The 25,157-nt window shown below is 38.6% G+C and overlaps 1 protein-coding gene across 7 annotated transcripts; it reads right to left on the bottom strand.

Moving 5' to 3' along the window:
- Positions 1-431: 431 nt before the first annotated feature.
- KIF11 (kinesin family member 11) lies at positions 432-25,101 on the bottom strand. Of its 7 annotated transcripts, XM_032695655.1 has the most exons (27): positions 25,022-25,101; positions 23,853-23,902; positions 21,863-21,897; positions 21,512-21,571; positions 20,357-20,452; positions 17,443-17,975; positions 14,344-14,476; positions 14,110-14,207; positions 13,950-14,028; positions 13,432-13,617; positions 13,225-13,349; positions 11,582-11,672; positions 11,082-11,324; positions 10,873-10,968; positions 10,112-10,200; positions 9,520-9,607; positions 8,549-8,737; positions 7,199-7,398; positions 6,705-6,885; positions 6,280-6,402; positions 5,258-5,416; positions 4,723-4,862; positions 3,808-4,087; positions 2,474-2,696; positions 2,065-2,219; positions 1,638-1,754; positions 432-987 (listed from the first exon to the last, which is right to left on the bottom strand). In XM_032695655.1, exons 6-27 carry the CDS (start codon positions 17,649-17,651, stop codon positions 865-867), a joined length of 3,327 nt encoding a protein of 1,108 aa, XP_032551546.1. In that variant the 5' UTR covers positions 17,652-17,975; positions 20,357-20,452; positions 21,512-21,571; positions 21,863-21,897; positions 23,853-23,902; positions 25,022-25,101; the 3' UTR covers positions 432-864. The 7 variants fall into 7 exon arrangements, with proteins under 7 accessions (XP_032551546.1, XP_032551545.1, XP_032551547.1 ...); XM_032695654.1 differs by lacking the exon at positions 25,022-25,101 and having other exon boundaries at positions 23,853-24,810; XM_032695656.1 differs by lacking the exons at positions 21,863-21,897; positions 23,853-23,902; positions 25,022-25,101 and having other exon boundaries at positions 432-984; positions 21,512-21,531.
- Positions 25,102-25,157: the final 56 nt, after the last annotated feature.

Genomic DNA, 25,157 nt, shown 5'->3' with positions numbered 1-25,157 from the left:
CTACTGTCAATTAGTGGAAATACCCTGTTATTATACAACATAGAAGCTGCATTTGTAACCAAGTTTTCATGTTTTAACATTCAGTATCTAGATCTCAAAAGAAATGCTGCCAGTCTATGATACACAGGCTCTGGTTGACACTGTACCCCAGCCAACACCTCACAGCTGCAGGTTAAAAGAAAGATAAGAACAGTGGGGTTCAAACAAACAAACAAAACCCCCACGACTCAGCAGTGAGACTAGCTTTCACAGAGTGAAGAGACACTGAAATAAAGCTACTGTCTATTATGAAACAAGGGAGAGAACCATCCTTTTCTGACAGCACAAGATTTAAGAGTTACTAATGCTTTAGCTAAATTAGGTGTATTATCTTATTCTTATATTATGGTAATACAAAAAAGTCAGGTAAGTTTGTTTCACTGAGGTATTTATATGTTTGTTTTCCATATATCAAAATTTATTTGACGTATCAAAGAGAGCAACTGGATTAAAAAGCAGGTACAAAACCAGAACACTTTTTTACAGTTGATTCATATATAAAATGGTAGCTGATAATGCTGACAAAGCATATTTCAACATCCCTTTCTGGTGTTTTAAATCTACTGAGAAACAGAAAATGATATCTTAACAACACAGAAATATATTTAACATAACAGCACCAAAATGTGCAGGGGTTTTTTCCTTAATACATTGCAAGCTACCAGCATAGCATATAAAAATGGGGCAAAGGCATGACATCTAGCAGGCCAATCTTTTGATTCAACTTTGCATCACAATAGAGACCAAGAATAACCAAAAACATTATGGCTCAGTAAGACAATGAGATAGAAATTTTTAAAAACAGGAATTTGCAATAGATATATCTTAGTTCAGCAATCTTAAGGGATGCTTGGATTCATGAAGAAACTCTTCTGTCATGTCCTCCATTTTGTTCTCCACTGTAACTGCAGATTTGTTCTCTTTACCCTTTTTGCGACGACTTCTCTGCTGGGATTTAAAGAGAATACCCAATATTAAGAGAAATACAAAGAAAAGACTTCTTGTTCATGTACAGTGCAGTACATAGCGTTCTCAAAAAAAAAAAATTGGTAGAACTCCTGAAAAAGGTTCCTAATATATTGCATTTACTGAAGAGATTTACTGCAGACACACAGAAGCTCAGCAGCTGCTTTTAAAGGATCCACAAGAAGAAAACACACTACCTCAGCAAGCCAACCCCTAGACAAATAGACCGAGTTTATGCTGATACATTAGTAGAGCAAAAGGGTCAGAAGCAAGTAAAAAAAATAAAAATAAAAAAATAAAAATAAAAAAACCCTCCACATACTTTCAACTTTTCCATTAACACACGTGTTTGTCTAGCAAGTTATGACAATTTTTTTCATGCAGGACTATTTGCTGAATTTTCAACTCTGTCTAGCTTGTCAGAAATCTGCATTATTTTATCCAGTATTAACTGTCATCAGAATCTGCTGTGACTTTAGCTCAAGTTTAGCAAAGTGTATTCTACAGGATTTAAAGAAGCTATGAGACTACACTAAATTACAAGAAGTGACTTGAAACTACAGCATTATTATGGAAAATTAGTTTTCTTCACTCTTAAATACACAGCTGTTTTGAATATCTGTGGAATTTACCTGGAAAAAAGGAACGCCACCATTTGTGTGGCAGTATACGTTTGTATCCACTAAGCATTTGTCACTAGCAAGGCTTTCATTGGATTCTTGCAACCCTCCCTCCTCTTCCAACAGGTCCTAAAACAGAAATTTTTCAGAAAAGTGTATTTAATGTCTGAATTTCTTCAGTGAGTAAACTAAGCATGATCAGATCTATAAAAGACATAACTCCCATTTTTAAAAAACAGAAATAAATTATTAATATTATTGCTTATTTTTCAGTAAGAGAATGTTTTTATCAAAAGCTCAGCATACTTGACTCCAAGTACACTGTAAAACAAAATCTGCAACAGCTCTGGGATTCTAGTCAACTCTCCACAATGGCATTAAAAACCTCAAAGATGTGAAATCTTCATTCAAGAGCCTCATTTGCTGTTCGTATACATACCTGACCTGCACTATCCTCCATCTCCTTTGTCATGCTGCTTAGCATAGCATCAAGCTTAGATTGCTTTTGCCTTAATTGCTCCAGCAGAAGTTCCCGTGGCTCTGTTCTCATGAGTGTGACTGGATAGAAGTAGTCTCTTCTCTGTGGAGTTGTCCCTTTAATGAAGATTGCCTTTCATCAGTGTACACTATTAAATGCTTTCAGCATTCAGTGTTTTAATTTCAGATCCTCAATTTTACATTAACTCAATACAGAAATCATGCTTTGTTCAGTCACCATTCTTTGCACACATTTTAAGAAAAGGTGTAAGGCTGCCAGCTATATTATGTCCCCATTGAGAGTCACTTACAAATTCTGGAACTCAAATTGCTTTTGGGAAGACCTTCTGTCCCTGACCTACTTTAAATACCTGTTGGTATATCCACTTTCAGATCCTCTTGCAGGAAGCCATTAACCTGAGTTAGTCCATCCTGTACTTCATTGCTAAGTGCCAGCTTCTGCTCCAGAAGTATCTCTTTATCCACCTTTATCTGATCAAGCAAGCCACTGAGTACCTTCCCCTCAGCAGCCACTTGTCTACTACTACAGTCAGCAATTTCAGCTGTTGTTTTATCACAGTGTTCTTCACTTTTCTGAAAATGAAACAAACAAACAATCCAGCTAAAAACATCAAGTTAACAGGAAAGGTAAGATTATGGCCTCTTTTCTAAGATGCGGTGCATGATTAGTGACATGATTTGAAATGAAACAACTGAGACATCAAATTGAGAAGTTTCAGTGCCAGTTTTACACTCTCATTTTGAGAACTATCTTCACAAGTGTCAGTTTCTTAGAAAGTATGATCATTTTAAAAAGCTACTCATAAAGATAATGCCATCTAATTCTGATCAGACTCCTCATGCTTCTATGCACAACCCTGAAGGATTACGATATTCAATTGGAAGTGAACATCCTACAAGCACTAGAAGCTTTATGCATTTGTAGGAGGAAGGGGAAAATATGCATTTTTAGCCATTCCCATTGAAATGAAACTTCTGAAGTGTTCAGCAGGTACAACAGATACAGAGATGTCTTGAGACTGCAAATGTTTTTAACAGTTAACAGTTAAGAGTTAAGGACTCAGTGATCCTTGAGGGTCCCTTCCAACTCAGAATATTCTGTGTGATTCTGTGCAAAGAGTTTCCAGTTAAGCTTTTCTTTCTGAAAGAAAGCAAAATGCTGAATTTGCCTACTTCATTCCCTGTTACAACAATAAAACAAGAAGAGTGGGAAGTTTGTGATGGAAATGAATAAAACGAAAAACCTGAGAGAGAAATTCTCAGATAAGAAGCCAGAACTTGTAGATACCAAAAAGGAATACTTTCTCCCATGTTAATTCAATCTGACTAATAGTCATTTGCATTCTCCAGAATATAGCCTGTGCAGATCTCCCAGAGATGTTACTCATAGATAAAACTTTAGAATTAGAGATATATACTATCAAGATGATGAAAATGCAAGTTAACTGCATGGCATTAATCATAACACCATTTTTGAGGTCATTTGCACTTTTAGTCTAAAGTCTTCCTATTAAATTAAGCTTTTTATTTCCTCTCATTGCATCTAAGTTCAGTAACATGAGTCTGCTGTAATAAAGCCACAATTTTCTTCTGACTGTAACTGAGAATTTCTTTCCTCCCTGCAAATTCTACAGTAAAAGTTTGTCTCATAATGTTGCATTAGATTACAAATTACTATAAGTACCTTTTGTAAACACTGAAACTGCTGTTTCTCATCATTGAAGGATGACAGTTGCTGATCAGTAAAGTTGACCACCTGAGCAGTTGTAAATTCACACCAGGTTTTGGTGTCCTGAGACACATCCTTGAGATTGCTGAGGAGATGTTGACAGTGGTCACTGGATTCTTCCAGCATTATCTTACTTTCAGCATTTATGCCCCTGAGCTCTTGAGAGAAATTATCCAGAGATGTAATACATTTGCTGTGATTGGAATTTGCACTGCTAACTAGGTCTGTAGTTTTCCTGCAACAACATATTTGTAAGAGTTCAGAAATTTTGAAAGGTAGATTTTAATCACAATCTACATTTAGAAATATTTGAGACTGAAACCAGCAAAACAGTACAATTCTAGCAAAGCAGTTAATTATAACCTTGTTGCTCTTTTAGTAAATATATAAATTACAGTAGGATGAGTAGATTTGTTAAAAACCAAACAAAAACCCCAAACTAGAACCAAAAAACCTGAACCACAAGCTAAAAACAGCAACTGGCAACACCTTCATTGTTCAGTCTACAATTGAATGAAGCATGCTGCAATAGATACATTATACTTCAAGACTTTATGATATGACGTTCTGAAGTCCAGGCACTGAGGGACATTCATCAGAATATTGCTCCTAAAATGACAGTCTCTCATCTGCAACATGCTCAGGAGAGAAGCTTGAGGAAAAGCATTGTAGAGCTAGTTTACTGTGGGGAAAGATGATCCCAGAGAAAACTACAATCTACACTCTGTGGCAGAACTCAGCTGTAACATAGAGACCTCATTCAAAAGACTTTATAAGAACATAAATATGAAGAGTATCTAATTTTGAAGTTCTCTTCATGTATAGTTTTTATCTTGCATCAGTGTACAGCAAAAATAATCTGCTCCTTACAAGTGAACATTTTCTTGCATAGCAGTGATGGTGGTCTTCAAGCTTCCATTTTTCGTGAGTACGTTAGTTAAGTTCTTCTGAGTCTCCTGAGCAAACACATCAAGCTGGCTTTGCAGTGAGGACATGAATTCAGCTGTTCTCTGTTAAGAAAAATACCATAAATTTTACTGTTATTCTGCACTTCTTAACATTCTTAAAGGGTACTTGAATATCCGTATTAAAAGTGCAGTAGGTAAAAGTTTTGCAGTTCTAAAGCAGAAGGTACAATTTTTGTGTAGCCAAGATAAAGATATTTTGCTTTTGGAGATATATGTAAACACAAATACTAAACAGGCCCACAGGAAGGGGAAGTCTTTTTTGTTACCTTCCTACATAAACGACTTAAAGCAGCCTAACAAAACCTGAAAAGAATAAGTTTCTGTCAGAAAAGATCAAGTTATTGTCGTTATATAAGTATAATGATTTACTACTACAAAGAGTTTAAATCAAAGCAAGCAATCACACTTGGTGTTAGGATTTCTTTCTCTAAGGATACCTTTGCATGTGCCAACCTCGTCATTTCCACTTCTTCTTTTAAATCATCACAATTATGCTGAAGCTCAGCAAAACCACTGTCCACTTCTTCACGTATTTTTTTCAGAGTGAGAGAAAGATCTCCAAAGAAGGTATCCATTTCCCATTTATGGACCTCCATCTTGAAAAAGAAAATTTACAGTTAGATATTTGCCTTTATTTAAGAAATGGATACTTTTCCCTAGCATAATTGATACAGAAAGAAAGTCTACTCCAAGCAAATTGTCAAAAGGCTTTAATAAGGTATTGTGCATAAAAGGTGGAAAATAACACTTGGAGCAATCTGAAGTTTGAGACTGGAACTTGGTATGGGCTATTCCAAACAAAATCTGGCATGCAAGGTAGACAAAACAGAAAAGCAGAGGAAGTACAGAAAGAGTTGATTTCACATGAGTTGTAATTGACAGAAGGGGAAAGTTTTTCAGCCAGAACAAGGGGTCACGAGAAACAAAGACTTGTTTTTAACAAAATGGAAAAAAATAAATGAAAGAGTAGGGCTGCAAAGGACTTCAATAAGTGCAGTGTTGTTTGCATTTATGGTTGTTAACAAGAAAAGCATCACGTTCTCCAGGAATCAAAGTGACTACAGAAAAAGTTGGGTACGACAGCAGAAAAAATATAGGAGTGATAAGACTTGTCTAAGTTGATTTTTCTTTTTCAGATTTCTAAAATACAGCGGAGAGTATATTACATGTATTATCAAATATTTGTTACATACAGATTTAAGCATCTGTGTTTTACTATTCAACTGAGGCATTTAGGTGAGCAGTTATGCCAGTACAGGTAACAAGCAAATTTACCACACTCAGAAGTGGAAAAAGAAGTCTGAAAGGAAGAATTAAAAGGCAGAACTCATAGGATAGGATAAAGGTGAAAAGAATAGACCAGAAGTGGAAACACTGACACACTGCAGAAAAACAAAGAACATACTATCTGTAAATTAAATAAAATAGAAGAACACAAGTGAGAAGTTATGTGCATTACCTGGTCAGCCAGAGCAGAGTATTTCTTCATGTTACTCTGAAACTGACAGTTTAACCCCAAGACAAATTCTACCACCGGTGTCAAGTTATTTAATGCTCTTCCTAAACCAGTTTCATGTTCCTCCTAGGAACAGCAGTAAAAAAACAAACAAAAAGTAAAACATAAGATGGCTGCTCCTTCATCTACATTTGTAAGAAGCTATCTATATACATATCCATGTACTCTGTTATGACAGTATTTGCTACATAGTACATTACAACTTGTGGTAGTAACATGGGAGAGGAAGTAGGGAGGGATATAATCATGGTCAAGTGCTGAAGCAGATAGAAGAGAGCATCAGAAAAACTATATATTTACAGAACTCCCTTTTGATCAAGAATAGTTTCATATATTTAAGTAGCATAAAAATATGTAAGTGTACTAACAATTAATCTCAGCAGCTCAGCTTTACAATCCAGTGACAGATTCTCATGCTGTGTTATTTTTTCAGACATGTGAGAAATTTCCGTAGACACCAATTCTTTAACAGAGGCACAAGCTGCTGACATAACTGATGCAAGAATATCAGCTGTTGAAGAACTGGTAGACAAGAGGTCACCTACAAAAGAGATCAAAAAGAGTTACAAACGTTTTAAGAGTTCCCCTGTAAGATAGGAACTTTTTCTATTGCTCATCACCATATTGTCTCTTACAGCACAGGAAGGCTGTTGATGATCCCAGATACATTAATAATGGGGCAACTGTAATCATTACATTGCTTAAAATAAAGCCTCTTCCACTTTCCTAAAATAGGTCAATTTTAGGAAGCAGTCTTTGAGACTACTATTGCAAAAATTCAGGATGACTATGATACAGGTATTAGACTTACCTATAAAATTTACCTATCTTACTGATAAAGGTATTATACTTACCTATAAATTTTGTGTAAGATGTCAACATCTGTTGCTGCTTCAAACTGTTTTCACTAAGTGAATCCTGTATTTTGTTGAACAAAGCATTCATTTGTACTGCAAATGTATTTTGGACAACAGCATTGTGCTGTTCAACAGCTTTCTTACGGTCCAGTTTCGCATGAAGCCCAGATACATCTTTTGTAGTTTCTTCAACTGTACTAAGTAACTATAAATTTTAAAGTTATTTTAGTCAGTGTTTAAACAAGAAGTCAAGCACATATTATATAAGGAAAATCAATAATAGTTCTGAGCTAGAGAAGTTCTCTCTCTACAAAGATATTTCCCCTTACATTATCAAATTACAACTGTTCTGAATCTTAGTGTTATGTCATTATGGTCTTAGAATGTGGGAAAAAGTTACTTACTAGAGATCATTTGTTCTGGCTTTGAAGCCAAAGCATTAATAAATTACATCCTCAGTATTTAAGGAATTAAGGTACCATTTATCCCAGAACAGTAACTGAAAAATTCCTGACCATTTCAACTTTTTTCTGAACAATTTGACAATAACTATATTCTTTAATATAGTAGCCAAGCAAGCAGTTTTCAGTACTAGTTCTGAAATAATCTGGAACTCATAAAAATATTAGAGTCTTGGTTTTGTAGTCAGCATATATTATTTCCCTACCCATTTGTCTCACACAAACATTCCACAACCCATATGCAAAAACCAGGCATTCCCTTTCAGTCTTACAGGAATCCAAACAGAAAAAATTGTCATGTTGCCTAAAGATACAAATTTCATCACTTTGCAGTTTAAGTAGCAGGACAGTCTGTGTCCCTACATCAAGTCTGTTTTGATAATTATGACCGATCAAAGCCATATCCTAAAATGCAGAGGTGACAGGGCAATGTTATTCAAACTTTTTGCTATTTTTCTGCTCCAGTTCACAGAATGGCTTGGAAGGGACCTTAAAGTTCATCTAAGTTCCAAGCCTCCTCCATGAGCAGGGACATCTTCCACTAGATCAGGTTCCTCAGTTATAATATTATTTACTGTTTTGTAGGGCCAGTCATAAGTTTCTAAAAGAAAACTACTTATTCTGCAAAACAACTTATGGTAATAGATACTGCAAAGCACTGGAACTCCCATGACAAACTGGCCTGAAAGCAAGTTAGTTCCAGACTAACCAGCATGTTTAGCAGTCAACTATATTACCACAGAGAAAGTCTTGCATTCTAATTCTAGTTTTCCATCTTAAATTCAGCTTGTCTCACTTGCATCATGCTCTAGTAACAATTGATTTCCTTGAACAGCCCACGAAATTCCTAAAAATAGGAAGCTGTTTTACAGTAGGTGCAAGAACTGTGACAACCTTGCTAGCTGTGCCATGAAGTTTTTGTTCATTGTTTTCCAGAACTGAAACCACATATTCTTCTTCAGCCAGATGAACCTTGGTTTCTTGTAGATCTTTCTGTGTTTCTTCTAGCTCTTTCTCCTTGATTTGCAGATCTGTTTTACACTGTTGAAGTTCATTTTTACTAATTGTGAATAGTTCAGTGATCTAAAGAGGAAGACAAACATCAATAGGGCAACACCACTTTATAAAAATTCAACAGTCTCACTTCACATCTCTCAAATTATGCAACAATAAATATCAGGATGTATAATGTAACTTCAGCTGCAAGACTTAAAGGTCTTAAACCTAAACTAGAGGTTTGTATAGTCTTTGTATTCACTGAAAATATCAACCCAATACCATTCTCATAGAAATAATCCCTTGCTTCCCTACTGAAAACATAAGAGCAAACCACTGTTACAGGACAAGGAAGAAAATCCCACGGAACAAACATAAGCAGATAGACTGAAGAGAGTCAGTAAAGCTGATTACATAGAGTAGTTACGTATTCCAGCAAGTTAATACCTACACTTCTCTTATACTAGGAGCTTCAATTTTCTATATGATTTGTTAATGGGAGCTCATGACCCTCTCTGCTCATTCTTTGCTCCTAAGCAGGTATCTGTCAACTGAGATGATACCATTTTACAAGCAAATTTTTTGCTGAAAATCCAGCAACGCAAATTAACAGACATGAAAACAGCTTCAAAAAGTAAATATTGCACTCTTAAACTTTTATATGTTATTTCAACTTCCTAACTCAAGGATTAGGAAGCTTCCACTCCTGACTAATAGGGGAACTTTAAGAACAAAAACAACAACAAAACAAAGAGTCAAAAAATCTTTTGACTGTTCTTTGCTCAAACTTTTTTCCTCCTTTTGAGAGGAGGAATTAATTTCTTCCATTTTTTGGCAGATTTAAGCAACAGTTCAAAAACATCACTTACTTTTTTCACTTCTTCCTCCATAACACCAATTTTGTCAATATATTCTGCAATTTGTTCTTCCTGAACAGTCAGCTTTCCATTAAGGGCTCTAAAGCAAAGATTAAAACAAATTAGTCAAGTAAGAGGCAATTTCAAGACTATCTACAGGTTTTTACACTATGACTTCAGTAATTTAAAAGAATAAGTATTGCTAACTTCTAGATGAAAAGCAGGTAATTTTCACTTAATACAGAAAAGATTTAAAACAATTTTCCACTGTAAGCTTTCCATGTAAACTATCCCTCTTAAAGTGAAGTTAACTATATTAAGTTTGCTTTCCTGTATGAACTTCCACTGAAAGAGAGACTGCATGGTGTAAATCTGCATCCTGGCTATGCTTATGGTAATTATCCCACATATAAATCAATTCCTCAGTGCAAGCCTATTAGGTTTTACCTGTGTAAAAATTAATTTCTAAAGAACAAGTTGACCAGTCAGTTAAATTTTCCTGACTTTCCTTCAACTTTCTGGTGTGAAAATAGATCTAAAAGTATTTCTCTTTCAGTATCTGAGATTTGTTGCTAGTCATTTGATAGAAATTTTGAAGACTTACTCATAATTTTCAAGAGAAATATAGACTCCACTTTTCTCTCGTGCAGCAACAAGGTCTCTCTTCAGACGCTCAATCTCTTCAGTGTATTCCTGCATAAAGAAACAATCCCATGTAAACCTGAAAATTTCTATTTGTTTTTGATATTTAGCTTAACAGATACTTCACAAAGGTAGTGCTCTACAGAAGTTTTGCATAAGTATGGGAGCAAAGTACTTCATTCTGTTCTAAGTACAATACAGTACCCTTTAAAATCATACAACTGGATATATGTAAAGCATTGGAACCTTCCATTTGAAGAATACTTGGTTGCATCTAGCAGCTCACAATTGGAATCACAACTTCCTTTGTAGCAGAGATCTACTTTACATTGGCTCTTCACTCACACTTACTGACAAGTTCACTTTAATTTATGGACTTTCTGGGGAATGACCCTGCTAATGTAACTCCTCCAGAAAGAAAAACAGTGTTGTTTAGTGGCTTTCCAATAACTTGTAAACATGTAATCCACAGAGCCACAGGCAGTAGCAATAACCCTCTCTTTTCAACTTCAGTCTTGGTCACAGTTCAGTATCTGCAAAGTCACTAATCCTGTACCAGTAGAGCAGCTCCAGTTTAAAAGCACCAGTTCAATGATTCAAATCACTTCAGAAAAGCACTGCTACTAGTTACAGCTTCTCCACACCCTCATAATTCCTGCACAGCAAAGACTACAAAATCAAACGTAACCTGTAACTTCATTTGTTAAGTTGTATGTCTAGTACCTTAATAAGAGCTTTTCTTGTTAGCTTCTGATTGACTTCAGGCTTGTTCATTATGTTCTTTGCTCTATGGGCATATTCCAGTGTACTCAATGTTTCCTGGGAAAAACAGATGTGAGACTAGGTCAAGCTGAGGAATTTAACTCATATTTTTTATCATTAGCAAAATGTATTATTTACTTTAGGAATAGATTTTCAGACTTAAAATTTACCTCAAGATTTATAGATGCAGGAGAAACCGTGGCAATTATTGATGTTTTTGTCCGTCCTCCAAGAGAGTCTTGAAGGATTCTTGTGAGTTTAGATTCCCTGTATGGAATATGTGGGGTTCTTTCTACCAGAGCAGTAATAACTCTTCCTAGTGTCAGGAGAGACTGGTTGATATTTCCAGCTTCACGAGCTCTTTTGTCAACTGCCCCTGATCGACCGATGTTTTCACTTCCTGCGAGATCAACCTGAAAATAAGGTTATGCTTCTATCTCAAACCACCCTGAAGAATGCTTGGCCCAAGGTGTTGCAGAACATCTAAAATAGCAGAAGAGTTGTTCAAGAGACACCGGGATGACAAATGGGACTGACATTCTTCAGAGTGACAAATATAGTTCATATCACATTATGAAAACAATCATTTTTCCCCTTATCAGAAAAAAAACTCAGACTCTAGTTCATGACTTTCAGAATGCTATCAACACCACTTAGTTCAAATACTTACCAAGTTTAGCTTTCCAATTTTAACAAGTTCTTCTCCATCTATTGTTGTTTCTTTCATATGGATGGTAATTGAAAACACTGAGTGGGAGCGGCTGCAAGAGAAACCAGTTTCGGATGTTCCATTAAAGCCAAATTATATACCTGCTACGTGACACTGCTGCAAGTTATGCATCTGTGCTCTTTTCAGGGAATACATTTAGCCCATCAATTGCAAATAACACATTTTCAATACGTAGTTATTTTACCAAGTATATTTTTGTGTGTATACATAGAAATATGGTATTTAAAACCAGTGATGAACCAAGCGCATGACATTTGACTCATTCAATCTAGATACATTTTATCTTATTTCGAGCAAAACCAAGAGAAATGCTGTGGTTTTGTTTACATGTGTGTGTTCTCAACTCGCATCTCATGAAAAAAAATAAATCTACAAGTCAGTTTAGTCAATATGCTAATAACAGTGTCATAGAATGTGATCTTCAGGAACATAGTTTTCTTTATTCAGGCTAAGAAAATAATCAAGTAGTTGAAACCAATATTAAAATTTTAGAAGTTAAATTAATTTTTCATTCAAAATAGTAATACAGTTTAGGATCACAGAATCATTGAATGGTTTCATCCAGCTCCAACACCCCTATCGTGGGCAAGGGTACCTGCCACTAGAGCAGGTTGCTCAAAGCCTCATCCAACCCAGCCTTGAACACTTCTGGGGATGGGGCATCCACAATTTCTCTGCGTATTTTCAAGGGATATACTAATAACAAAGCATGCAAACTCCAAACAAGAGGAGAAGCTTATGTTAAAAATCACGCAGGGAGAAATGTCTTGCCCATTTTTAAGACAAGAAGTATTCAGATTTTATAATGCTCTTTGAACTGGTTTTGGCTGGGGTAGAGGCAATTTTCTTCACAGTGGCTGGTATGGGGCTGTGCTTTGGATTTGTGCTGAACATATGGAGGGTTTGTTATTGCTAAACAGGGCTTACACAGAGCCAAGGCCTTTTCCTGCTGCCACGCTGGTGAGGCGGCTGGGGGTGCACGGGAGATCGGAAGGAGACGCAGCTAGGACAGGTGACCTCAGCTGACCAAAGGGATATTCCAGACCATATGGCATCATGCTCAGTGTATACAGTGAGGGTAAGAAGAGGAAAGGGGGGGTGGAGGTCTGGAGTGGTGGCATTTGTGTTCCCAAGTAACCATCACACGTGATGGGGCCCTGCTCTCCTGGAGATGGCTGAACACCTGACTGCCCATGGGAAGCACTGAACTAATACCTCACTTTGCTTGTGTGTGCAGCTTTTGCCTTCCCTATTAAACTGTCTTTATCTCAATCCATGAGTTTTCCAGACCCTTCCAATTCTCTCCCTCATCCTGCAGGTGCAAGCAGCTGTGTGGCGCTTGGCTACTGGCTGGGGTTAAACCACAATATCCCTTCATATACCGATTACAATCATCCCACTGGATGCCATAAGGAGGAAGTTTTAACTCTGGCTTTCTAACCCACATTTGACACTCTGCACTGTGATACACAATCTCAAGATCATGCCAGGTTTGGACTAGCTTCAATCATCTTTTACTTCTTCAATAAGATCCTCTTTAATAAAGAACAAAATACAAAGCCTGAAATGACGAAGATCTGTACCTGGAATACGCGTTCATGTAAGTAGCTGCAGTTGTTCTCTTTGCCGCACCCCTTTCCAGGATTTGGTAGACTTGATTTTTGTTGTGTACAGTTACTTCTTCCAAGCCTTTAATAATTACACCCCGCTGTCAGAAAGTAATACATGCTTATTATGCATCTCTCAACAATCCTGAAAGCCTTAAGATAACAAATTTTGCAAGCACTAACCCTGTTTCGAGGGTCATCAAACATCTGCAGTCTTTCTCCAGCATCAGGAGTAGGATTCAGAAGATCAAAAAGCTCCTCATTATAGATCTCCAAAAGAGAGACTTTCACTGAAAATTCAGTACCATTCTCTGTGAGTTTTTCAAATATTTGATGCAATGTACGAGGTATTATACCTGCTAGTGGATCCTACAAATTAAAAAGAAGTATTTAATTTATAAATGCACTTGGGGTTACGGGGTGGAGTTTCAGCTAAACAGCCTGATTGGATATAAGCAAGAATACTTTGGACAAAGATGATCTTCCACGTAAAAATTGCCAAGAGTTGTATGCAATACATTAAAGATGTAAAGTTTTGCTTTTCACTTGAACGAATGAGACCACTTGTTAATCTACAAACAGTTAAGGAAAGTCAGCTTCAGGATTTGAAGGACACCAGCTCTCAGTTTTCTTTAGCTTTCTGCAGTTTCCAAATTTGAACTATAGTGCAGACAAGAGAAATCTCTGGAGTGAAAATATACCTCTTCCCAAGTATATTCCTCATTGGGTGACCGCTCCCCTTCCATTGTGAAGGTCTTACCAGTACCAGTTTGGCCATAACTGTGAGAGTAAAAATAAAAATGTAAACAAGAAACTAAAATTCAAATAAAATTCCCTAATAATCATGACTGGCTTACTTACGCAAACACTGTACAGTTGTAGCCCATAATAACTTCATCCAAAATGGGACACACAACACTCCGGTATACATCAATCTGCTTAGCCTGAGGTCCAAAAACCTATTGACACAAAGACAATACATCCCATTTATCCATACAATAATGTATAGCATCACACTGTACAGTAATGAGACCACATCAGAGAAATGTACTAGCTCGTTTCTAGAAGTTCCCAACTTGACAAGCAGTTACCAACCATATCAAATGTGTAAGTCTTCTTTGATGTCTTATCTGTCACTCCTCCAGTGCGGACACTAACTTCCTTTCTTGCTTGATCACAGTCTACAACAGGATGGGAGCTTGCTTTAAGTTCTGAGGCATTAAAAGGCCTAAAAAGACAGGAGTTAAGAAAATCAGATTGATATCATTGCTAACAAGAACACAAACTGATGAAGCAGAAACATCACTCAGTTTAAGGATCTAGAATAGAATAACTGGGTAAAAGGAACATAGTTAACTTAGTTTGTTTAATAATTGTTTAAGGAAAAAAAGCCACATTTTGGCCGTTTAAAGACCCTGCCTTCTATCGCTGTGGAACAAATCAAGTGTCCATAGCGCTTTGTTTGTTACATATGTATTTTTAACAGGTCCACAACCATTTTTAAGGTCACTTAGATGCACATCTAGCTAGGATGCATTAGAACATGTTGTTCAACTGCAAGGGGGGAAGAAGATTTAACATCCCAAACAGTTGTATAAATAAGAGCATTCAAAAAAGGAAAACACTTATACGTGCAAGTTAGCACAATAGTGAATCAAACTAACTTTAAAAATTTCCTTTTTTATTTTTCATTTACACAAGCAGTGATGCCTACATCTCATGCCAATGACATGAGACTCTGAAGCACCAGAAATATCAACAGACCCTACTAATTGCAGAACAGAAAACAGCAATACCAGAACATTTATAATGCTGATGCATTTGAATAGAATCTAATTAAAAACAGATAAAACAGATTTTGGGGGGAAAAGTCTCCATTAATTAAAACTCAATCATAGTAAAAAGGTTTAATAGAGGCGTAATAAAATTTTTGGAACTTTATGGTGTGCATTTTGTTTCACCACTAAGTTAATTCAAACCCGATGCACACCATTTTCCTTGAAGGGACATTTGCAACAATTTCTCCTAAAAAGCATGGAGATGACTGTGAGCTGAAAACTAATGACATGAAATCCCATTTTATTACTCATTTATTAGCACTACTGCACTGAATGTCTATGCCACCTGTAGAGATGACCTGAACAGTTAACTTGAAAATATAACATCTACAACCTTGTTAGTCTTTAAAATATTTTAACAGAGACACTTCAGGTGCTAAGTTACGTTAAAGAAAAAAAAAACAAACCAACCCCAAAAGCTACAAGTACATGGTATCTCGAGTTTCCAGACCCTTGTGGCTAATATTTCTTCCTCAACATAGAACTGAGGTTGAAGTGTCAGATTCTAAACAGACCACTGGACACTTTGGTGCAAGATTGACTGGTGACAACAGATGATCACTAAAATCTTGTTAGCGGGAACAAGTTACAGCTTCAGTTTTGTGACTTTTAAAATAGCAGAAGGCTGAATAATGAATATATTCTGCTGTTTAATAATATAAGAGTGAACCAGTACAATGCAGGATGTAGGATAGCCCACAACTGTGATACGAGGAACAATTTAGCAAAGTTGAAGCACACATCCACATTGCCACCATCCCACTAGACAAGCAGCAGCCTGGTATGCCATGGTGACATTTGATCACACGTTCATTCCTTTCGGTACAAAGGGCTATCACACATATTAACAATGCTAATGCATGCATTTTAAGTTTCCAAATTCATGTTTTACCAAAGCACAGTAAACGTGTTGCTTGAAAAGGTTTTTGATATGCTCAGACAGATCAGTTTTTGGGAGCAAATTAGGATACAAAAAACACAAATGCATCTACCTACATATCTATAAGATAAGAAGAACCTGACCTGATGAAGAAGAAAAAGGAAAAGTGGAAAAAACACTTATTAGTTCAAGTGCACTGAAGCTATTAAAAAAAGAAAAGCTCTACAAGGGGCAAGAGCAAGGGTGGCAAGAAAGTTTTTAGGGGTTAGAGACTAAATCTTGACATAGGAGTTAAGACTATGAGTTGCAACAAAAGTGGAACACTACATCATGGACAGCCCTGATGCTACTGTCATATAAAATAAAAATACACTGATGCTCAGTGAGGCTATTCCAGAACAACAGAGACTAACCAGATGAAAAAGAAAATTATTGCTCTTGACTGTTTCTAACTCAGTTGCTTCAATAAATTTATTCTTTTGCAATAGCCTTGACTCACATCAACACTTTCACCAATCTAATATTTGTTACAGAACCGTTTCAGTCGTATTGCAAAAATAAGGCAAAACTGCTTTAAATTTCTATTTTCATTGTGCATCTGTAAAAGTAGAACTCACAAGCTTGAGAACACGATTGCAAAAGGCATTAAAACTAATATGCAAGCTAACATTTGCAGTTCTGGCTCAGAAAACCACCTCAACTTCTAATGGTATTTCAAACCCTATTCTTAACACATTACCAGTATTACAGCTTTAACAAGCAATGCTTTAAGATTATTTAAGATCTACTGTCAGTGAGCAATTCTTTAAAGTCACCTCGAAATTACAACGAGAACTTAATTTTATGGTACGTGAAATGTATCACTTCATACAAGAAATAAGTTTATATAATCAAAAAGATAGTTGGCCATTATTACTTAAACAGTTGACCCCCATCCCGTAGTTTTTTCGACTGGAGAGTCCGCACCAATGAAATTATATTAGAGATATAAGGAAGTGGAGTAGCAACAATTCCATTAGCTGCTAAAGCGTAGTGGCTTCCTATGGAAGGTAAAAATTCAGCTTGGGTTTTTGTGCGCCTTGAACAGCAGTCCTACTAACTAACTCTCATCTAGCTCTCCTTAAGCTTCCCACGCGGCTTTACACCGGGTGTGCAACGAATCAAATTCGGAAACTGCACCTTTTCGCCTTTTTAAGAGCTCGCTCGCAGCAGCGTTACCGCGCGAAGTGCCGATCGCTCGCGGGCACACGGGGCCGCCTCCCGCGCTCACCAACGCCCGGGGGGGCTCGGCGGTACCGCCGGGTAGACAGAGACCCACGGTCGGGTACACCGGCTCGGCACACCCACAGCCGCCTCCGTCCCGCGGCGGCCCCGGCGCAGCGCAGCGAACGCCCCGGGCCCGAGTCCCGCAGGGACCGACCAGGGTCCTCCCCGGGGCGGTCCCCAACGCTCGCCCAAGGGACCCGCCGCACTCACCTGCACCGCACCACCACCTGGATGTTCTTGCCCTTCTCCTCCTTCTTGGTGGTGCCGCCGCCGCCCTGGGAGCCGAAGGACGCCATGCCGGGAGCGGGAGCCGAGGCGCTGCCGGAGCGGGACGTGTCGCGCGCACGACCGCCACTTCGAACCGCGCGGCGCCCGGCCCGGCCAATCAGCGGCGGCCGCGGGGCACCACGGGACGGCATTTCAAATGGCGGCCCCGCCCGCCAGGGCAGCCACACCGCGCTCCGCCCCCGCCCAGCTCGCACCTCCTCCTCCGAGCGCCAGGGGCCAACAGGGCCGCGAGCGGCCTCCTCTGCAGCTGCCGCTGACAGCCCCGGCTCTGAGGGCAGCCCAACTCCTCGCCGCGCACATCAGTCGACAGTCACTTCAACAGTCACATCATCGACGTAACCCTCTCTCGCAGGTCAAGCCCTCCAGCCATTCTTCTGTCCCCACTAGCTCTCCTGTTAGTCCACAATTTCTTCAAACATCACGACAAAATTGGAGAAGCATGCCTAAAAAATGCCCTGCGAAGTGGAAGCATTACTCTACCAGTTTAAAAAAATTAATCACATTTCTAATTTACATAGTGGAGCGCAGCGTTCACTGTTCCCAGCAGGGCACCTGCTGTGTCCTCGGTCGGTGGTGCCCCAGTTCAGGCTGCCACGTGTCTGCAGCAGAACCACAGCTGGCCAGACCCCATCCCCAGCTGGGCCATGCCTGCTGAGCTCCTCTCTGGACCCTCTGTTCCTTGTGCACACTTCAACTCAGGCTGGTCTCCAGCACAACTCATCAACATCACTGAATTCTACACCTAACTTTCTGTATGTTTACAGGTGGGTGTCGCCTGATCGATTCCTGGGAAAGTCTTATATCACAATGAAAGTAAGTAAAGGCTCAGGACAAAGCATCATGGGTGCATCACATCCATCCTTTTGCTTTGAAACTAGATCATGTGAGCCACTTGCCAAGTACAAAATTACACCCTCTCACTAGCAGTTTGATTTATATCACCCTGGCTTCCCCGTGACAGCTTCCTCTGAGAGGCACTATTAAAAGCTTTGCTAGGTGGAGATCTATGACAGGATAACAGGTCTTCCAGGTAGAGAGGAAGAAGCAGATGTTATAGAACATTCAACTGGTCTGACACACTTTTTTTCCAACAAATCTGTACTGGCTCCTACAGACTGTCACACTGTCATCAACCTGTTATGGCCTATGGTGCTACAGTGTTTTGCTGTTCTTCTAGGGCCTTCCCAGTTCCTGAAATTCAGATTACCCATCTATAATTTTGGAAGTGTCCACACTCTTTTTTTTTTTCCCTAAGTTGTCTGCTTTGAAATTTACATCTCCCTCCTCCATGAATTGTTAAAATTAATAACAAACAAATCCTAACCCTTAAGGCTTGCAGTAATTTTTCTGACAGTGACATGAAGCAGCATTACATTATGCTCCTCTACCATTAATCTGAAGAGTTAGAACAATGTCAGAGCCAATCAATCTTATACTAGGCACAAAGAACAGGATCTGAGAAATACATTACTTTCACAGAAAAGGACATGAAGCACTGGATTCCTATTCTGCTGCGAGCAGAAATTGATCAGAAAGCATTAACATTCAAGAAATTTTGTCTGCCATTCTAAATGTAGGCTGATGATGTAACAGGACAAGAGCTATGAAAACTTTATAAGTATTAATAAAAATTTTCATTTCAAGCCTTTCTGAGCAAGTATTTTGTTTGCCCCATATAAGATTTTACTGCTTGCATGCCACTGAAAGCAATACAATTTGAAAGTATGTGTAGTATATAAATATATTACAAGAAAACTACTTTGCAAGGAGAGACATTTCGAAGTTAGTAACTGCCAGATGAATTACTGCCCTTCAACATCAATTTTTAGCCTTTTGACCTCAAACCTAGAAATAAGGCAATGATTCTGTAGGAACAGCTTGTAACAAAACAAAATTTATAAGCATAGATGTGCTGGTTTTGGTTGGGGTAGAGTTAATTTTCTTCACAGTGACTGGTATGGGGCCGTGTTTTGGATTTGTGCTGAACACAGGTTTGATAATATAGAGATGTTGTTATTGCTGAGCAGGCCTTGCACAGAGCTAAGGCCTTTTTGTGCTGCCATGTTCGTGAGGAGCCTGGGAGTGCATGGGAGGTTGAGAGGAGACATGGTCAGGACAGGTGACTCCAGCTGACCAAAGGGATATTCCAGATCCTATGGGACCATGCTCAGGATATAAAGTGGGGGGAAGAAGAAGGAAGGGGAGGATCTTTGGAGTAATGTTGTTTTGTGTTCCCAAGTAACCATGACACGTGATGTGGCTCTGCTTTTCTGGAGATGGTTGAACACCTGTCTCCCCATTGGAAGTGGTAAATTAATTCCTTGCTTTGCTTGTGCGTGCAGCTTTTGCTTTCCCTATTAAACTGTCTTTATCTCAAGTCATGAGTTTTCCAGCTTTTGCCCTTCTGATTCTCCTCCCTATCCCACAGGTGGGGGAGTGAGCAAGTGGCTGTGTGGGGCTTGGCTGCTGGCTGGGGTTAAACCACAACAGGCAACTAAGGAACTCGTATTTTCTAACAGTCTTGGAGCTTAACTTTCAAACCAAAATGAGTTTGGTGGATTCATGTTACTAAGACTTGCTACATTTTTCCCCTCTAATGAAACACTAAAAATCACAATAATACATTTTGCTTCAGCTAAGTACGGATTTAATCAAGTGGGAAAATAAATATAAGAACAATGTCCATGGCAAACATAGTGAGACCACCTTTACTCTTACTTGCTTTTTTTTATTCCATCTATGCTAAGAGCAAAAATTATTCATACAGACAATTGTGTAGTAGATACTGCTAGACTAAAAATTCAAATACAGGTATGCAAATAATCTGAATCTTTACCTTTTGCTCTATACTCCTTCAAATGGATCATACAAAAGGATGTAGCACTGGAACTCAGGAAATATTTTCTTCCAACTTCTGCTTTTTTGTTCTTTTCTGGTACAAAAGTCAGATTTTTCCTCAAAATATAACATGTCTCTCACAAACATAGAAGACATCATTTAAACGTGTATTTAAACAAGAGAAGAATCTATTTAATTATTGGGAGTTAAATTTGGTCCATAGCTACCTCTGCTATAGTTGTGGTAAGTGAAAAACATGTATTTCTGGTAAACAAGTTAGCTTAAAAAAAGCCTACAGTTTAATAGCTGTAGGAGTGTTTTACAAAGTCAATTTATAGTATAGGTTGTACATTTTCTTAGATTAGGTTGAACCTAAAGATACTAATATACTCTAAACATAAACTGAATAACAGGGAGCTAGCATTTCACAAGCAATAAGAAAAAATGCAAGAATACTTAGGCTAGTCTCAATAGTGGTTGGGAGAATGACCTTTAACAAGGCATGTACATCATCTGTGATATTTTTTTTTTTAAGAGAGACAAAAACATTACAGAAAATTAAATTATATAATAATACACACAACAGCCAATGTAACAACTTCAGTAGAAATTACTAATTTCCACATATGGATCAAAAAGGACAATTTTTAACTACAGCTTGCCAAGAAAAAGCCATTGAATTATGGTGATATTTATAGACAAAAAACCCATTGTTTTCCTAGGATTTGTATCAGAACATCTGGGTAATTATAGGTACAGAGGCCTGACAAATAGTAAAACTGTTGACACAAAACATGATTAGCTAAGAATGAAGAAAGGTTATATAAGGTATAATAATGGAGAGATATAATTAATACAAATTATAAAGCTGGGTGAGACTTCTTTAAGGCTTAGTAACACCTGTTTTGATTACCAACACGCTACACAATGTATCAACTGTATTGAACATGTGGAGAGTGTAATATTGTTCAATACTATAAGTGACATAGCAAAAATTTGCTGATTAATTGCATATTCACGTTAAAGGGGAATCGACCTGCACCTTAGATAATTATAAAGCAGTTTCTAGTCTTTGAATAGCCTGTCCAGTTGACCAGTAATATTCTAAACTTTGTATTGTTCACATACAGAAAGTTAAACAATAAGGACTTACACACACTGTACTGGTATGTTTTCAGCTGAGGACAGTCAAAGTTACAGGATAATTATGTCACTGTTAAAAACAAAAGATACAATGCAATAAAGTAACTATTGTGAAAATTAAGGACTCAATGCATATACAACATGATTAAAACCAGAACTGGTTTCAACTAACTAGGGAAAATACACAGAATAAAAGATTATTTTTTTTAGGCATGTGTGCCAGATCACGGTCCGACACAGACGGTAGCACCTTTACATCTTTTTATAGTTGCCATAAAAAAAAATTAACACCACACGTAGGGGGATGTATGCACCTGTGTAATTAACTCAGAGTAAAGCTAGTCATTTTCCATAGGCTTACCTATTTTCAGTTAAGGTGTGCAGCTGGAAGACGTCCTTTACATAAAAAGAAAAGAAACAATGAATGGGAAAACTGGAAACGTACAGACTTGACAGGACTGACCGAAGTCAACAGGAAATGTCTCCTTGGCCTCATTACCTTTAATATCTTAAAATTTTATTCATTCAGTATTTTTCTACTGAGAGCAGTCAATAGACAGGTTTTTTTTATATATGCCACATCATGAAATTGCTGTTATTTATTTTGGAGTGGAAATAACAATCATAAGCTATGCTTTTTTGAGCCTGAGGCCAGTTTGCTACAAAGCCCTATTATATACAATTACAATTTGAATTTAGTCCAGAATTTTATCTAGGTAGCAAAAACATGCTTCTGTTAGAAGCCTATCAAGACTGTACTTAAGAGTTCTACACTTGCTGTCTCTTAGCTTTCAAGACAAGTATAAAATACTAGTTTTATTTTAAATTACTTGTAACCTGCCTACTTTGAGGATCAATTTCTATGTACGTTTATGTCACATATCCTGAAGAGGGATCTCCACACTGCTACTTTGTAAGGCTTCTTCATGGGAATATTTGAATAATTTCCACACTTACTCTAAATTACATTTAGGCTCATTTGGTCTTTTAGATAACACCTGTTTTTCCACTAGGGCAGATGAAGAAGGCAGAAAGCACCAACTGTCTATGAGCAATTAAAATTTCATGGGAAGAAATCTTAGTTGCTAGACTAGACTGAGAAGCCAATTTTACTGCAAGTCCTTTTAACTTTTGCTGATGGTGTCCTATTAAAAATATCTTTAAAACATGGAAAGGATATCCAAAATAGTGAATGATTGTAATTTTGGCTAGTATAAATTGAAATAGAGAGAGGTCAGATTATAAGAACCCAACCTGCTCTGAATAAACATCAGTGTGTCCTGTTTTGGCTGGAATAGAGTTAATTTCTTCTCAGTAGCTGGTGCAGTGCTGTCTTTAGGATTCAGTATGAGAATAATGTGGATAACACACGTCTTCATTGTTGCTAAGTCATGTTTATCCTAAACCAAGGACTTCCTTATGTCTCATGCTCTGCCAGTGAGGAGGTGCACAAAAAGCTGTGAAGGAGCATAGGCAGGACAGGTGATGTGAACTGGCCAAAGGGATATTCCACACCATAGAACATCATGCCCAGTATAGAAATTGAGGGAGCTACCCAGAAGGGGTCGATTGGGGTTTGTGAGTAGGTTCTGGCATTGGTCAGCAGGTGGTGAATAATTGTATTGTGTGTCACTTGTCTTTTTATTATCATCATTATTACTATAATTTAGTTTCAAATATTAAACTGTTCTTAACCTACAAGTCTTCCTTTTGATTCTCCTCCCCATTCCACCGGGTTTGGAGGGGAGGGAGGTGAGCAAGCAGCTGCATGGTGCTTAGCTGCCAGCTGGGTTAAACCACGACACACCAGTGCCATGGAACAGCCACTAAAGAAGCTTACAGTGGATAAAATAGGTGTGACCTGCATTGCAGACCTCTGCTGCAATACTTATGTTAGGTGCATGAGGAGGTGCAATCTTTCATCACCACAACTACAGAAACGCTTGTTTTAGATCCAGCTATTAGCAGACCACCAGATTTGCAGGTGCAGTCTATGTTGCTTTCTCAGGATTGCCCCTGTGTATACTAGGCAAGACTTATAGAAAAAGACAGGATTTATCAGAGCAGCTAAATATAAACCTGGCCAGCATTAGCTAAACATATACATTTAGCTACATGAGGTTAGCGAACTCTCTGTCAGGACCTGAAAAAAGAATAAATTGCCTGACACTGCATACTTCTATAGTTTTCACCCCTACATGGTAAATGATATAGCATGACTACAGCATGTTAACAATAAAGGCATAAGCATTTCTACCATACATCCAATTTAACAGAATGACTGCAATTCACAACCTCTTAATCCCCCAGTTGCTTCAGAAAGGGAGCAGACATCATGAAGAGAGACTCACCCAGCAGTGTGCCTTCTGTCAGACACCAGGGGATGAGCCTTTCTGATGCACTGGCGGAAGTCAGAATTAAGAGCTCACCATTTATCCTGTCCTCTTTTTGTCCGGCTTGGTCTTCACTTTTATATACACCAGGAACTGGAAAAAAACCAGATTGCCTCCAACTAGAATCCTATGAGGACATTTTTGCAGTAGCTAACATACTGTGTTAAAATTGGCACCCACACAGTTCTAAATCCAACCAGTTGATTTAGGTGAAAACTAACAAATGCCTTGCTCCAACCAGGATGAGTTAACTTGAGAGACAGTTCTGTGTCTAAAGGAAGGCCAGAAGCGTGGGTGTACTTGATGTAGACACAAATGTTTTAACTGGGTAGCTCAGGTATGGGTAAGAGCGTCTCTATAGCAGCACAGACCTCACTGGAAAACAGCATTCCCTGACAGATTATGTTGATTCCCTGCTGACCATATGAAGTAGTATGCTGCCACTTCTTAACAGCAAATTTCACGAAAGCTGACTAATTTAAAGCTACTTCTGCTACATCTTCAATTCCATCTTTGGGTGCAGAAATAACCTTAGGTAACTCATCTGGCCCATCTTTCTACCTTTTTATGACAGGAGGGTTCTGTGAATTTCCTTCTGTAAGATACCACCTTTTTTTTTTTTTCCCCTTAGCTTTGAAAAATAAGACATAGTAAAATAGATACACCTGAAGAAAACACATTACCAAAACTTCAAACAGTGGGGTTTGGGGGGCAGTGGGGTTTTTTTTTTGGTTTGGTTTCTGTGGGGATTTTTTGGTTTCCTTTTTTTCCTTTTTTGTGTTGGTTTTGTGGGGTTTTTTTCCTAGAAAAGAATTAAAGCAACCAGCCCCATCCACGACTTTCCCCCAGAAATCTCCCCAGAAAATCAAATATATGGCAACCGATCTTACCCAGCGTTTACACCTCTACACCCAGCCTGCGAAGCGAATGCAGTGCCCGGCGCGGCGGGGCCGCAGAGCTCGGCTGCAGGTGAGCGGCGGCCAGCGGGCTCCAGCGGAGCTCCCGAGGAGAGAGCGCTGCCGCAGGGCGCACTGTCCCCGGGGGAGGGAGGATTTTGACACCCGAAATCTCTGCCGCTCAGGACGGCGCTGCACCCACTGTGCTCAAATTACGAGGCGTCTAATTACCTTTTGTCTTGGCTTTCGCCGGCAGGGACGCGGAGCGCGGACACCGGGACGCGGGCGGGCCGTTTCCTCCGCGGGCGCAGCCCGAGGCCGCCCCGCTGCCCTTCCCGCCGCAGCCCCGTCCGCCTCCGCCGGGCGC

This window comes from Chiroxiphia lanceolata, chromosome 8 (assembly GCF_009829145.1).
Source record: "Chiroxiphia lanceolata isolate bChiLan1 chromosome 8, bChiLan1.pri, whole genome shotgun sequence".
NCBI classification, from domain to species: domain Eukaryota; kingdom Metazoa; phylum Chordata; class Aves; order Passeriformes; family Pipridae; genus Chiroxiphia; species Chiroxiphia lanceolata.
Note: the sequence above shows the minus strand (reverse complement) of the source record. Positions and strands in the feature narration are given on the sequence as shown.